Source organism: Citrus sinensis, chromosome 8 (assembly GCF_022201045.2).
Source record: "Citrus sinensis cultivar Valencia sweet orange chromosome 8, DVS_A1.0, whole genome shotgun sequence".
Lineage (NCBI taxonomy): Eukaryota > Viridiplantae > Streptophyta > Magnoliopsida > Sapindales > Rutaceae > Citrus > Citrus sinensis.
The window spans coordinates 4977310-4993328 of record NC_068563.1 but is presented as its reverse complement, the minus strand read 5'-3'; the positions used below and the strand labels follow the sequence as shown (position 1 = coordinate 4993328).

Genomic DNA, 16019 nt, shown 5'->3' with positions numbered 1-16019 from the left:
TAACTACTACAGTGAATATTTTTTCAAATTTATAGTTTGACCCCAAAACTTTATAAAACTGTAGTGTGGCCCAAAACGTTATGAAAGTTTGCAAAAAGGTCCAATTTCAGAACTTTAGAATAATGCTTTGTCAATCCCACAACTTTCTGAAATTATGACTTTGCCCAAACTATGTGAAATTATAGAATGGTCCAAAAATATTTAAATAGTTTCAAATAGGTCCAAATCCGAAATTTAAAATACTATCAAAGATTTTAAAATTACTTTCATTTTAGTCCAAAATGCTTTAATCCCATAACATCATTTTCTTATTATAAAAGCACAATTCATAAATCTTGACTCAATAAATACATGTGGTTTGTTATCATCAAAATCAATATTTATAAACATATAGGCTAACATTTTGTTGTTTTTAAAGTAGGCCCCGATTATTTGTTATTTCTTAGAATAAACTGTAAATTTGAGTTCAATAATATTTTCAGTTTTAAAAGCTCTATGTGAGTTTTTTAGTTTAGCTAATTCTCGGCATTTTACAAAATCAATAAGTCTTAACCTCCTAAATTCATGGTATTCTTTTAAATTAATGTGAATTTAGATTGTTCCTTTATTATAGAATTCTCAAGAATCAATGAAATATTAGAACTTTAAACTTTCGCTGCATTAGTTTGGTATCAGTGCCAGAAATTGAATACCAGGAAGAAATTGAAGATTGACCCTTAGGAAACTCGCCCCAAATTCGGGGGTTTTTATCCGCTACATTAGTTTAGTGCTCTGATATCAAACTGATGCAGCTGAACTTTAACGTTCAAATATTTTGTTGATTCTTGAGAATACCATAATAAAATAACAATCTAAATTCACATTGATTCGAAAGAATACCGTGAACCTAGAAGGTTAAGGCACGTTGATTATACAGAATGTTGAGAATTAACAAAACTCAAAGATCACATAGAACTTTGAGAACTGAAAATATTATTAAACTCAAATCTGGAACTAAGGCTAAGTTGATAGATGCTTATGGATTATATATGCAATTCGCCTGAAAAGGACTTTTTTGACGCTTAATAGAATGGTTATGAGCAAACTTGCCTTAGTATAACTTTTGATCCCATGTCTTTAAGTTATTGCCAATTAGACTATGTAGATAGTTTCCTAAAGAGCGGTTGCCGATTTCAGTTTGACAATCTGCCTGTGGATGATAAACACTTCTGAAATTCAGGTGAGTGTTTGTCAACTTCTATAATGTCCTCAAAAAATGGCTAAGAAATCGTGTATCTCAATTAGATACTATAGAACTTGGTAAACCATGCAATCTATAAACTTCCTTTAAGAATAGGCGAGCAATTGTCAAGGCGTTTGTTGTTTTCTTAGATGCAATAAAGTGAACCATTTTCAGAATCGATCTACTACAACAAATATTGAATGGATACCCCTCTGGCACGGAGTAATCTCAAAACAAAATCCATGCTAATGTCAGTCCAGGGTTGTGTTAGAATTAACAGCGGCAAGTCTCGATATAATAATAGATATCATGCCTAATAATAAACTGAAAATAAGTGTTGGTTATTATAGTCAAAGTTTTGTCACGACTCATATGCCCTTCGTTATGTAGTTCTGCAATGATCTTTAGTTTTAAACATGCATTAGGAACGCATAATTGATTACCTTTGAAATAGAATCCATTGTGCAAATGATAATCTGAGTGGAGCGTTGCAGTAACGTCTTCTAATAAAGGAGCAAAGAAAGAGTCAGTAGTATATAACTCTCGAAATTTGTCAAATCTGAGGACTTGATTATGCATTTGTGTCAACAAGAAAGTTCGTCGACTAAGTGCATCTGCTACTCTATTGGATTCATGTTGGTTATAAATACAAATGTTATTAGTGTCAATGTGCAAGTGTACACAATAAGTAATAAAGTGATAAGTATTTAAGATCATCTCCACAAGGATTGATGTTATCAGATTTGCTATAGCAGTCTCAACAGTGCAGATTTTGTTATAAATTAAAATAAAACAATTAATGAAACTAATATACTAATTAAAATAAAAGCGCAATAAATAAAATACAACAAAGTAAATTATCACGTTACACTCTAGGATAAAACCAATGGGAATATAAAGTAGTTGAGTGAATAAACTTTCTTAATGATTTTGACTATTTTTCTAATGTTTGGCTCGGTTGCTGCAGCATCTGCTACAGCACTGGGAAGAATCCTTATGTATCCTCAGCCGTCACATGTTGGATATCTTATATCTATATGCAATCTAACAGTGATCAATTGTTATGCCAACATAAGATATAATATTACACGCTTAGGTTCTATTTACCCTACAAAGTGAATCCATATGTCTAGTTCATCACTAATTTTAGATTAAACATGGCCCTTTTGGGATAAGTTAAACTCAATTCAGGAAACGCAATCTAAAACTAAGTATTTGTTCTGATATGTTCCACTAAGATAGGCCCTTTTTGCTGCTCTCTCCTAACTTGTATCATTAAATGGGTGGTCAGCCAAAATAATGAATAAAAATAAATGCTATCAAAATAAAATACTACAGCAAACATGCAGCAATACATATTTTCAATCAATAAACCATCAAGATTGTTAACGAATTTAAGTGGGGGGTCAAGCAATGCCTTGGCCATTGCCATTTCAGGTAATGTTTTTCCCTTTATGGATTTAGTTTTATTAATTAATTGGGGTGTCTCGTGTTAATATTTATAAAGTTTTTGTGATTGGATTGCACTATTTGTTGTCAAAGTTGGGGACCGATGACCTTTGAATTTGCATTGGTTTCCATGGTTATTGATCTACTTTTCTAGTTTTTACTTCGATTTTGAGGACATTGTTAATTGCATTGAATTGAATTAACAAAGTGGTACTTGCATGGATGAGGAAAGATGAGGCATTTATCTATTAGAATATGGTCAATAAGGATTATAGTGTGAGCCATGTAGTTTTGATTTATGAAGTCTGCTCTTTGTATCATTTGATTTCATCACCATGAGTTTACTAGTGATATTGATCATGTGATTGTGTTTCACTGGTTTCAAATTAGTGTTCTTACATTAGTATTAGATTGTTACCCCTTAGTGGATTCGCTGACATCTATTGGATAATAATGCAAGTGAGCTTAGGTTTGATGGTAATTTTATTAATCAGTGGACAAAGGTTATAGTGATCTTGAAGATGTCATTTATAAGGATAATTTGTGTTCATTTTGTTGGTTTGGATACATTGCCGAATTTTATTAGATAGTGAACTTAATGGTAGATTGTAGTAATTGTTTGTTCTGGTTTATTTTTTTTAATGCATAGGCATATGAATCTTTTTCTTCCCATATTGATATCCAAGTTTCTTACTTAGAAATGGGGACACATATGCTAGAGAATATTTTGCGGACAAGATGCATGGATTCAGCGTCTATTATTTTGCCAATGGGCATTGGTATGGAGGAGTCTAGCATGAGGGTATAAGACAAGGGCTTGGAATGTACACATTCAAAAATGGGAAAACCAATCTGGCCAAAATGGAATTATTGACATTCCAAGCACACAGAATACGACTCATCCTGTATCACCTATTGCAGTTTACCACTCCAAAGTACTCAATGCAGTGCATGTATTTGAACCTTTTTAACCAAACTTTTATTCAATTACCACTCTACAGCTGCTAATGCCTAAAATTTATTACAGCTTTATTGTCTCACTGTAGATGTTTTAATGTTCCTTTTGTAATTTAATTAACACGTCTTCACTTTCAACATTTTGTTGATGTTAGAAAGATAAATGAAATTTAAGATAACAGTCAGAAGTTATTTTTAAATTTTTCGTTGCCTGTGAGAAAACCACACTGAGCTACACAAACTTGTTAATGTCATAATAACTTTCTTCAAGTTAATTGTTGTTCGAGTGGGGATTTTTTTTCTTATTGTTGTTATCTTGTAATCGGGAAGCACGACAAGCAGCTGAAAAAGCTTATGATGTGGCTAGGATAGATGAAAAAGTTAACAGGGCTGTAGCAGCGGCTAACAACGCAGTAAATGCAGCTAGAGTTGCTGTATTTAAGGCCGTACAAAAGCAAATGCATCTCAGCAACAGCAAAGATAGCATCCCTCTTGCCATTGTATGATATATACCTATATGCATCTCATATAGTAATACAATTGACTAGAGTCTAGACAGCTTTTAGATGATGATGATTAATGAGTCATCGTCCTATCTTCATCACATTTCTTTGTCGAAGGGGCCTCAAATTTTTGAAGTCCCTGCATTAATGATGCTTCTTAGAGTAAGATGGTGAAAGAGCACTATATTATGTCTGTCTTTTTAAATGTTTATATGCATTCCTAGACTAATGGGGAATGGAAGGAGAGAACAGAGGTGACGACAATAGCTTGTGTGTTTGGTTAATATTTGCCTTTTTCCATCTTCTTAAAGAGTTTTGTAAAGCTAAATGTAATGCAAGAGTTGGAGCGCTGGTAAAAGACCTTCGAGCCCAGCCTTTGTTGTATGTGAACTCAATAGTTCTTTCAATGAAATAAATCAATGCCTTAATAGATTAAATCCAAAAGGATAATCAACTTATGTCTTTAAAGGAATTGATTTCATTTCACTAAAATACACACAAAATATCTGATTTCAACTGGAGCTAGTTTCTTATAAATGATTACTAATGGTGGAGATCAATTTTTATTGTGGCCCATTTAAATAATTATAGCTGTTTTCAACTGATTTTGGGGTAGGAAAATCCAAAATCAATCTTCAACAATGAATTTATATTTTTGGGAGAGATGGGGTACCTCACTAGTTTATTGTGTGCGGTGCGGTGTATCTGAAATGCGGGGGAGGTGAGAAGGGGAGAGAGAGTGGTAACAATGGTGGAAGGCCAGAAACAAGTGAGGTGTCCCTCAAAATGAGTTTCACGCCTGCAAAACAATGAAATAGAGGTTAGAGGTGAAGCCGGGGTACCCCGGCCTTCACACTCCGACACTCAAGTTAGCAAACTCAAGCTTTAATGGTAAAGAGAGCTGGCCAGCCCTCTGTAAATTTAGGGTTTAAGGTTGAAGAAAACCTATTTTTTGGAGTGTGAGTGTTAATGGTGAGTGAGAGCATGATGGAGAATGAAACCTAGGCACCTTTATATATGGAGTACCTCAGCTGCCACATGGCATACCCTTTTTGGCTAACGTCCTTTTACCTCTTTATAATTGTTTTTGGGTCGTTATTTGCATGTTCGCGGTGTATCTCATCTTTTGGAAACGTGGCGCGCGCTGGAGAGTGGTCCAGGGTACCTCTACAGTAGCTGTCGGGTAGGCAGCTAGGGACCACTGTCCTTGGGACAGTGTCCTTCACTTTTGGCAGAGGTAGCAGGCGGCTGTCCCTCCTTTTAGCACGTCGCTTGTGATTCCTAATTCTGACTAAATCAAATGATATCTTTTAGGAGACAGAGACGTTTCTCATGGCGGGTATTTTCGGTGGATTCTCTTGCATCCGCTTTGCCGGGTACCTTGAATTACATGGGGTACCCCTATCTGTATGGGGTACCTCTATTTGTATGGGGTACCTCATATCATATGGGGTACCTCTATTTGTGTGGGATACCTCTAATTGTGTAGGGTACCTCTATTTATACGGGGTACCTCAAGTCATGCCGGGCACCTCGGATTATGCAGGATACTTCGGATTGCACTGAAGTTATTTCATTCTTCGACACATGGCGTTCTATTATCTTTCTTATTTTTACCCCAAACAACATCCCCCTAGTTTCTTTTGGCGAGAAGTATTGGAGGCAAAAGAAACTTACATAAAAAGTATGAGCGACACGTGGCGATATGACGTTTAGCTCGATGGACAGCTGAATAGAGGACGCCTCTAGGGGTACCCTTAAGCTTGGATATCCCCTGAGCTATCTGTTACTTCATGGCGGGATAACCCAATTTTATCAAACATATGACGATTCCTTCAAATATGCTTGCTGCTTATCTCAGGCTCTCTTAGTGTATTTGAGGAGTGACTTTCTGGCGTGGGGTACCTTGGAGGTACCCTTAATTAGTGTATGGCGATTTTTAGAAAAATGCTTACCACAAATCTTCACAAAACTTGTGGCGATTCTTTTTGAGAGATGATGGAAAACCTCATGATCCACCATTCACTCTACATCAAATATGCAAGACAAATAGTAATAAAGGTGGGCTGCTCGCCTACCCTTATGCAAGATGGTCAAAAATCTCATGATCTGCCATTCGCGTAGAATCAAATAGACAACATAGATTGAGATAAAGGTGGCTGCTCGCCTACCCTTATGCGAGATGGTCGAAAACCTCATGATCCACTATTCGTTAGAATCAAATAGACAACATAGAGTGAGATGAAGGTAGCTGCTCGCCTACCCTTATGCGAGATGGTCGAAAACCTCATGATCCACCATTCGTATGGAATCAAATAGACAATATAGATTGAGATAAAGGCGGCTGCTCGCCTACCCTTATGCGATATGGTCGAAAACCTCATGATCCACCATTCGCTGGAATTAAATAAACAATATAGATTGAGATAAAGGTGGCTGCTCGCCTACCCTTATGCGATATCGTCGAAAACCTCATGATCCACCATTCGCTGGAATCAAATAGACAACATAGATTGAGATGAAGGTGGCTGCTCGCCTATCCTTATACGAGATGGTCGAAAACCTCATGATCCACCATTCGCATGGAATCAAATAGACAATATAGATTGAGATAAAGGTGGCTGCTCACCTACCCTTATGCGAGATGGTCGAAAACCTCATGATCCACCATTCGCTGGAATCAAATAGACAACATAGATTGAGATGAAAGTGGCTGCTCGCCTACCCTTATGCGAGATGGTCGAAAACCTCATGATCCACCATTCGCATGGAATCAAATAGACAATATAGATTGAGATAAAGGTGGCTGCTCACCTACCCTTATGCGAGATGGTCGAAAACCTCATGATCCACCATTCGCTGGAATCAAATAGACAACATAGATTGAGATAAAAGTGGCTGCTCGCCTACCCTTATGCGAAATGATTGAAACCTCATGATCGACCATTCGCTCAGAATCAAATATGGCGAACAAATAATGATAAAGGCGGCTCTGATGTTGAGTAGATTATTATAATTGGCGATAGGTAGGGTACCTCGGGTACCCTGGAGTAAGGTGATCCCTGGATACCCTCTTGCATCATAATAAACAATACTTTTACTAGTAGTATGACTTTTCTTTGTTAGATTGGTGGCCCAAATCGAGACTGAAACCGAGTCTTCAACCGAGGTACCCCGTTTTTCATCTTTGGGTATTCGAGGATCCAAAGGTGCCTCCAATTCACATTTGAGCTTAATTTGTTCCCCGTGGGGTACCCCCGCATAACTCTAGAGTAACTAGTTATGGGATACCCTACCACCGAGGCCTCGATGGTGGCTCTTGCTGCTCTGGTGGTGGCGATCTTGGAGGTTGGGGTACCCGTGAGATACCCTAAGTGTTAAACACTCGTCCCCGCGGGGCAACCCGTGGAGGGCTCCGCATTTGGGGTACCCCTGGTATTGGGGCTTCCGTCCTCTTCAGCTTCTTCTTATTCTTTGTGACCTCGACCTTATCTTCTTGGCGCTTCAAATGACATTTCTCATCCATCTCCACTTGCTGCAATGCCCGGGAACGGGCTTAATCTGGTCCCCGTGGGGTACCCCGCATAACTCTAGAGTAACTAGTTATGGGGTACCCTACCACTGAGGCCTTGGTGGTGGCTCTTGCTGCTCTGGTGGTGGCGATCTTGGAGGTTCGGGTATCCGTGAGATACTCTGAGTGTTAAACACTCGTCCCCGCGGGGCAACCCATGGAGGGCTCCGCATTCAGGGTACCCTTGGTATTGGGGCTTCCGTCCTCTTCGGCTTCTCCTTATTCTTTGTGACCTCGACCTTATCTTCTTGGAGCTTCCAATGACATTTCTCATCCATCTCCACTTGCTGCAACTCCTGGGAATGGGCTTAATCTGGTCCCCGTGGGGTACCCCGCATAACTCTAGAGTAACTAGTTATGGGGTACCCTACCACCGAGGCCTTGGTGGTGGCTCTTGCTGCTCTGGTGGTGGCGATCTTGGAGGTTCGGGTACCCGTAAGATGCTCTGAGTGTTAAACACTCGTCCCCACGGGGCAACCCGTGGAGGGTTCCGCATCTGGGGTACCCTCGGTGTACCCGATGATGTCGCCGCCATTTGAGAAGCCCTTTTGGCGTTTAACTTCTCACGGAGATCCTCGTGGGTACGCTTTGCACGCCTCGTACCCTGGCTACTGCGGGAATTGCAAGAGGCGGTGGAACGCTCGTCGCGGGAGCCCATGGTTTGAAACTTAGAACGGGTACCCGATGGCCTAGGCTTTGGCTTGCTGGCCTCGGGTACCCCTCTTCTGACCATAGCTTGGTCGTCCGTTTGAGGTGGTGGAGCTTCTAGCGTCACTGGTGGAAGTGAACTTTCGGGTGCCCGAGATCCGACCGCCCTAAGTATTGCGTGAGCAAGATCCTCAAAACGCTTGTGCGAAATAAGTTCTTCTTCTTGGCGAACACCCGTCGACTGCTTGACACCCTTGCCCTTACTGATGCGGGCTACCCTTCTCGCGGGATCACTGCCTTCACTGCTGCTGTCCTCTCTCATCCTTGTAGGATCCCCCATTAAACCTTCGGGAGGTACGTCGGGTGCCATGTATTGGAGTACACACAACAACTAGTTTGGTAACCGTGGAGGAGGCTTTTTGTGCGTTTCCCCACAGACGGCGCCAATTGTTTTCAACTGATTTTGGGGTAGGAAAATCCAAAATCAATCTTCAACAATGAATTTATATTTTTGGGGGAGATGGGGTACCTCACTAGTTTATTGTGTGCGGTGCGGTGTATCTGAAATGTGGGGGAGGTGAGAAGGGGAGAGAGAGTGGTAACAATGGTGGAAGGCCAGAAACAAGTGGGGTGTCCCTCAAAATGAGCTTCACGCCTGCAAAACAGTGAAATAGAGGTTAGAGGTGAAGCCGGGGTACCCCGGCGTTCACACTCCGACGCTCAAGTTAGCAAACTCAAGCTTTAATGGTAAAGAGAGCTGGCCAGCCCTCTGTAAATTTAGGGTTTAAGGTTGAAGAAAACCTATTTTTTGGAGTGTGAGTGTTAATGGTGAGTGAGAGCATGATGGAGAATGAAACCTAGGCACCTTTATATATGGAGTACCTCAGCTGCCACATGGCATACCCTTTTTGGCTAACGTCCTTTTACCTCTTTATAATTGTTTTTGGGCCGTTATTTGCATGTTCGCGGCGTATCTCATCTTTTGGAAACGTGGCGCGCGCTGGAGAGTGGTCCAGGGTACCTCTGCAGTAGCTGTCGGGTAGGCAGCTAGGGACCACTGTCCTTGGGACAGTGTCCTTCACTTTTGGCAGAGGTAGCAGGCGGCTGTCCCTCCTTTTAGCACGTTGCTTTTGATTCCTAATTCTGACTAAATCAAATGATATCTTTTAGGAGACAGAGACGTTTCTCATGGCGGGTATTTTCGGTGGATTCTCTTGCATCCGCTTTGCCGGGTACCTTGAATTACATGGGGTACCCCTATCTGTATGGGGTACCTCTATTTGTATGGAGTACCTCATATCATATGGGGTACCTCTATTTGTGTGGGATACCTCTAATTGTGTAGGGTACCTCTATTTATACGGGGTACCTCAAGTCATGCCGGGCACCTCGGATTATGCAGGGTACTTCGGATTGCACTGAAGTTATTTCATTCTTCGACACATGGCATTCTACTATCTTTCTTATTTTTACCCCAAACAATAGCCATGATTTTTGACACCAAAATTTTGAAGCAATAGACCATGCGGCTAATACCATAAAACTAAAAGTCCATTAAAATCTATTTAATAAAGAGATTCAAATTCAAAACTTTCTAAACCAAATATCCAAGTATAGAAATCCATTTAGACAATCCTGCCCCAGGAATTACTCCCATCACAAATAAATGAAAAAAAAAAAAGATAGATTGGCAACAAAATTAACTCTCAATCTGCTCCTTCAGCCTCCAAATGATATTTTTCACGGTCACAGCACTAGAAATCCTGAAAAGGAACATAGGACAGAATCTAGAATCATTTAAATTGAATTATAAAAGTAAATATGACAGCCAATGAGAATGTTTCTTCAAAGTGTAAGCATCTCCAGCTTTCAATTTTGCCAGAGTCTTTGCAACCCCAGATTCCCACAACCTTCCCCTTCACAGCATACTTCCTACAGCAAGGAATATGTAAACATGTAATACATCCACAAGCAAAAGCGAACAGTCATTGAACCATGAGCATAAAAAGAAATGAAAAATGATAAAGAGCAGGAAAGAGGGGAATGTATAACCTTCCCATAGAATTCACAGAAGTACTTACTGTGTTGACTGACCTCCACCTTCTTAAGACTGGCACCATAATGAGTACTTGGAAAAGAATAATACTTATAATTCCAAGATCCCCAAGCCACACATGCAAAAAGAAACTAAAGCATCAAAGTAGGGATAACAAGAAGCTAGAGAAAGACCACCACAAGGCTTTTCATAATATGCTTCCTATTATAAATTTCTATTTATATAATGCCAGTAGCAAGCTTTCTTGAATAAACATGTCAATAACCCACAATTCATGCTCAAAGCTTAATGAGATATAATATTTCTACCTGCTATTGATATAAAAATATCCCAAGGGAAAAAAAAATCTAAGCCTATATTACCATAACATCTATACTTGAGGACACTAAACAAACCGGAAAAATGAATAAAACTAGCCTTAATACATACCATACTTTCCAACAATTCCTGCCTTCTTGGTCCTCTTTGTCTGTAAAACCTGACAGTATAAAACCATGATCAAATACATGGGTTGGAAAATTTTTAAAACAACAAAACAAGACCAAAACCAAAATCATCAGTATTGGAAAGAGAAAAATAGTGATAAAAAAAAATTGGAAGAATATAATAGAGAAATATAACAAACTGGGAGTTGTTACATCAAAAAAAGAAGCATTGCAGCTGGAGAATATGAGATAAGTATTAACCAAACACATCTAAATTCTAAAAGCTCCAACAACGAATTCAAAATCTTACTGTTTTCTTATTTTCAAGTTCAAATACATCGCAAATCCAGTAACAATAATTAAACAATGCTTCCTGGAAAGCATTCTCCCCTTCTCTAATTCTTCCATAAAAAACAAAACAAAAAATCCTAACTTCATTACCACAATGAAATCTTTCATTCAAAATTTACAATTTCTTATCAATAGTTACCTGCTGCATCCGATCGAATGGCTAATCAACGGATCAAACAGACTTTTTTTCCACCCTTTTTCCCATATAATTACATTTGCCTAATTCCTAAAGTTTCGGCTCCACCCAATGTCGGTCGTTGTTGGCTGCCACAACGATATAATCGTCTTCAATTTCTCTGCCGCAATTTCAAAATTACTTCAGCCTCATACGACCGCACTTCAATTAGCAATTAATTTCATGATCTGATTTTACTATGTGTGGAACAGATTTCAAGAATTAATGGGTTTTCGCAATGAATTCGACCATGTCCTCTCAACACTGATTCAATCACCTAATTTTTAACAGTTTTGAGTTATTTAATTTTTTATTATATTTATCTACAGTCTCGGTTGGCAACCGACTACTTTACTTATATTCAGGACTCATCTGAACCGTTAGATGAAAGCACTCCAAATCCTACGGCCATGATGCATGTGGACAAAAAATGTGGTACGTTGCAACTGTTGCAACGTAGGCGAGTCCATAATAAGGAAGTTTACAATCATTATCGGGAGCTTTTCTTTTCATATTCATTTTTGTAAATTTTTTTTATATTTAATTTAATTATAAAAATTAAATGAAATTATAATTATAGAAAATTATTTATAATTATAATTTCATTTAAAAATTATCATCTTAAAATTTAAAATTTATTTATTTTATTAAATTTTAGAGATATTTTTATAATTATAATTTTTATGTTTTAAAAATTTTATAAAATAAAATAATTTTTTAATTCATTTATGGATAAAAGAGTTAGTTTTAGTTACGTAAAATATATGTTAAAATTTTATTATAATTATATATATATATATATATATATGATAAAAAAAAAATAGCGGAGAGATAATTTTTTTATTTTTCAATCAAGCAAGCGAATATTCCGAATCACCGCAGAAACAGAAACAAAACGACAGTGCATGGTCGGTTTGATTCTCGTGATCTCGTCTCGTCCCGCGTTTTCTAGATGCGGTACTGCTTCCGCAGGAGGCAAAACGAATATCGTAATAAGAGTAGGGACAGGACTGTAATTTGAGTTTCTCAGATATTTTCAAAATTCCCTATAATGTGATGTAAATATCCAGGTACTTTACGTCTGTCTAAAAATATCCCAGCCATCACGTGGCCGTGGACCCCGCCTCACCATCTATCACTAACCACTACCGTTAACCATAGTTTACGAAGCCTGGTTGAGATCTACGTGTTTGGTTTCAAGCATAGTTGCATTCCAGATTGGTTTCCTCTCCCTCGGAGAGTAAAAACAGACGACGAGACGCTGCTGGGCTGGCAAAGGGACAAGGCCGTAAGGGGACGTTCTCTGCATAGTTTTATATTATTTTATTTTTTTACCGTTATTAAATGATGAAATATTGAAATTGATTTGCACGGTATAAATTAAAAATAGGTTTAAAGAATCTTGCAAATTTAAGAGGACTATTATTTTTAAATATAATGAAATATAGTTACTTTAAAATTTTCTAAAATTACTTTAACATTTTTTTTTATAAATAAGATATTGAATATCGTCTAAATAAGACATTAAATGCGTCTCTAATAAAAGTATATAAACTTGGAATGAATAAAAAAGAAACAAACAACTACGGCCCAAACACAACCAGAACGATCTAATAACCGAAACCAAACACGCCAGCTCAATCAGGCCTCAAATTGTCTGTAACCCTAGTTGACGCACAACCACTTCACCGCAAGACTAACCCTAGTTAGCTCCCACCCACTCTATAAAGCCCACCTCTTTCTCCCCTTCCTTCTCATCCCGCAGCGGTGCTGTCTCTTAGATTTTTCTTGTAATTCCTTCTTAGTCCCCATTTCAAGTTTTCTCCTAATGGCTTCAGCCGATGTCGAGTTTCGGTGCTTCGTAGGCGGCCTGGCCTGGGCCACCACTGACAGCTCTCTCCATGAGGCCTTCAGTGCTTACGGCGATATCCTTGAATCGAAGGTCCGTTTGAACCAGATCCGACCCGATCCACGATTCGGCTTGTTCTGATCTGTGATTCGTGTGCTCTGTGATCTGTTTCTGTTACTCTGTTACTGTTCTCTGTTACTACTGTTACTCTATTATTACTATGCCTAAATCGGTACGTTCATCTTCATCTTTTTATTAAGACGAAGGGCCCGATCGGATTTATTATTATTTTTATTGTTATTAAGTTTCCAGATCTGAGATGAATTTGCTAAATTATTTTTTTGTTTATCCTCGTTAATTCAGATTATTAACGATCGCGAGACTGGAAGATCCAGAGGATTTGGATTCGTTACCTTCCGCGATGAGAAGTCGATGAGGGACGCAATCGAAGGCATGAACGGCCAGAATCTGGACGGCCGTAACATAACAGTCAACGAGGCCCAGTCCCGTGGAAGCGGTGGCGGTGGCGGTGGCGGTTACGGAAGCCGTGGCGGTGGTGGATATGGAGGTGGTGGACGCCGTGAAAGTGGTGGTGGCGGTGGATACGGTGGGAGCCGCGGATACGGAGGTGGCGGCGGTGGATATGGTGGCCGCCGTGAAGGTGGTTACAGCCGTGACGGTGGATATGGCGGTGATGGTGGTTCCCGATACTCAAGGAGCGGTGCTTCTGATGGCGGTAGCTGGAGGAACTAGGGTTTTGTAGGATAAATTAGGAGTTGAATGTTACCGTTCCGTGTTTTGATATTTTCCTTGGGTTATGATGTGTCGTTTTGATCGGTTCCTGTTATCCTGTGTTGTTTCGTTCTCCCTGTTTGGTTAATTGTTTGAAAAAAAAAATGAAATGAATTACAGTTCTTTTCAAATTCTCTAAGTGCCATATCAGAATTTTGAGGAAGAAACGAGCTTTTGACAAACGAAAAACATATTCTTTTTAATGCCCGTAACATTAGTGTCTGGATACTGTGATCAAAAGAGTTTCCTAATTCTACGCCCGTCAAGCAAGTTAAGCACGTTTATGGCCATTCTAATAGAAATTAACGCGTGATGATTGCTCATTTTCCCGATTCTACGCCCGTCAAGCAAGTTAAACACAATAATGGCCATTCTAATAGAAACTACCGCGTGATGATTGCTCATTTTCCCGATTCTACGCCCGTCAAGCAAGTTAAGCACGTTAATGGCCATTCTTGTTTGGCCTCGGCAGCCAAAGCATCTTCAGAGCAATAGTTCTCGATAGTCCAAACTTTCAACACCCATCCCTACGTGTCGTACCCGTGGCCATGGACGCCCACTTACGCTTTTGCTGGGCTGGTCTGTTAGCGTGCGGCAATTTAGTAACTGGCTCTTTTATGGTCTCTCTGCTTTGGCACATCTAGTACACGTGTTAAACAAGAACACAGGCCATGTACGCTATGGCCTTCAAGTGTCCATACGTATATTAATGTTTTGATTGAACATTTATAAATTTGAGATATTAACAATAATGGGTTAGTTATTGTCTCCAGTTTCACTTTGACAATTGTAGACGCAAATTTTGTTCTTGTCAAATGCCTCGTTCGCCATCCTGGTCTCGGAACTATACTGATAATCGTTGAAGGGCATGGGGTATGCACCATTTTGATTCATTCACACAATTTAACTGTGATGGGTTTTCTACGTTACGTCCAAAGAAAATTGATGATGGTTCAAATCCAATTCTTATATAAGGACGTTCGGACTTGATCTGTATACTAATAGTCCATATATAATGCATGTACCATGAATAAGCCCCAGTCCTTGCAGGCATTTCCGAGGGCCAGAGTGAATTTGGAACGATGATAAGGGTCAGAAGAGTTGAGCAAAGAAAAGTCATTGATTGGGATTGATTTTTAATAAGAACATCTACTCATCAAGAACTTGCATAAAAAAATTTGGTTCCAAGTCTGGGTTAGTTACTACAAAAATAACTTCATGTTCTAATAACTTTTTATAGATCACGTCTTTTTGGAACTTGCCTCTAAATATTAATCATTATTTCTATATTAAGATGAAATAAATTTATTTTCTTGAAGTTATTTAGGATAATAATTTATTGTTTAAACTTTTAAAAAAATGATTATATATATTCTCAGCACTATATAAATGATAAATATTAGTACTCGTTTTTTAAAATTATGTCTCTCTTTTATCAATGTCTATATATTAGTTTTGATAGGTTTCATTAATTAGTTATCGATGTAACACATACTTTACGTCTATACCGTTTGCACTTAGGACAATTAAGCCAAAATAATATTTTTTGTAAATATATCTCTATTAAATTATAACCTCCTTATAATGATAAAAATTAGTTTGTTTTTAACAATGCGATTATAGAGAATTTTTAGTATATTAACTAAATTATTCAAGAATTTTTTTTTTTTGGGACCTTGAGTCTCTTCTTGCCTAATTCTTAAGATTTTAAGGACCTTAATTAATCATAATTGTCGTTTGAGTTAGAAAATGTTCAGATTTATTAAACCAATATTTTTGTCTTCATTTTTTTCCACCTTGGCCCCAAACAAAATTATCTAGTAGGTCTTGTTAAATTATATGATTTGTAACTTATATCAATTTAAAATAAATTCTTTTATATAACTGAGTTGTTAGTTGTCAAATAATTAAAAAAATATGAAAAATTAATTTTGAGTCAGCTATACAAGTTACATATATTGAAACTTAACAGCTACCTTATCTACTCTATACATTTATGGTCTATTTATTTATTGTGAATG

At 38.3% G+C, this 16019-nt stretch overlaps 2 protein-coding genes across 7 annotated transcripts; one reads left to right on the top strand and one right to left on the bottom strand.

Moving 5' to 3' along the window:
* Positions 1-6221: 6221 nt before the first annotated feature.
* On the bottom strand, positions 6222-11694 carry LOC127899216 (uncharacterized). 5 transcript variants are annotated; one of them, XR_008051178.1, is made up of 5 exons: positions 11322-11693; positions 10836-10884; positions 10432-10495; positions 6695-10282; positions 6222-6417 (listed from the first exon to the last, which is right to left on the bottom strand). XR_008051178.1 is itself a non-coding variant. In XM_052432523.1 (3 exons), the coding sequence occupies exon 3, from the start codon at positions 8718-8720 to the stop codon at positions 8070-8072; it is 651 nt and encodes a 216-aa protein (XP_052288483.1). In that variant the 5' UTR covers positions 8721-10113; positions 10836-10884; positions 11322-11694; the 3' UTR covers positions 6222-8069. The 5 variants fall into 5 exon arrangements, 2 of the variants coding, with proteins under 2 accessions (XP_052288483.1, XP_052288482.1); XR_008051179.1 differs by having other exon boundaries at positions 6222-6325; XR_008051180.1 differs by lacking the exon at positions 6222-6417 and having other exon boundaries at positions 9884-10282; positions 10432-10537; positions 11322-11670.
* Positions 11695-13102: 1408 nt separating this feature from the next.
* On the top strand, positions 13103-14129 carry LOC102628665 (glycine-rich RNA-binding protein-like). Of its 2 annotated transcripts, none has more exons than XM_052432215.1 (2): positions 13103-13438; positions 13570-14129. In XM_052432215.1, the coding sequence occupies exons 1-2, from the start codon at positions 13427-13429 to the stop codon at positions 13957-13959; spliced, it is 402 nt and encodes a 133-aa protein (XP_052288175.1). In that variant the 5' UTR covers positions 13103-13426; the 3' UTR covers positions 13960-14129. The 2 variants fall into 2 exon arrangements, with proteins under 2 accessions (XP_052288175.1, XP_006487137.2); XM_006487074.4 differs by having other exon boundaries at positions 13104-13299.
* Positions 14130-16019: the final 1890 nt, after the last annotated feature.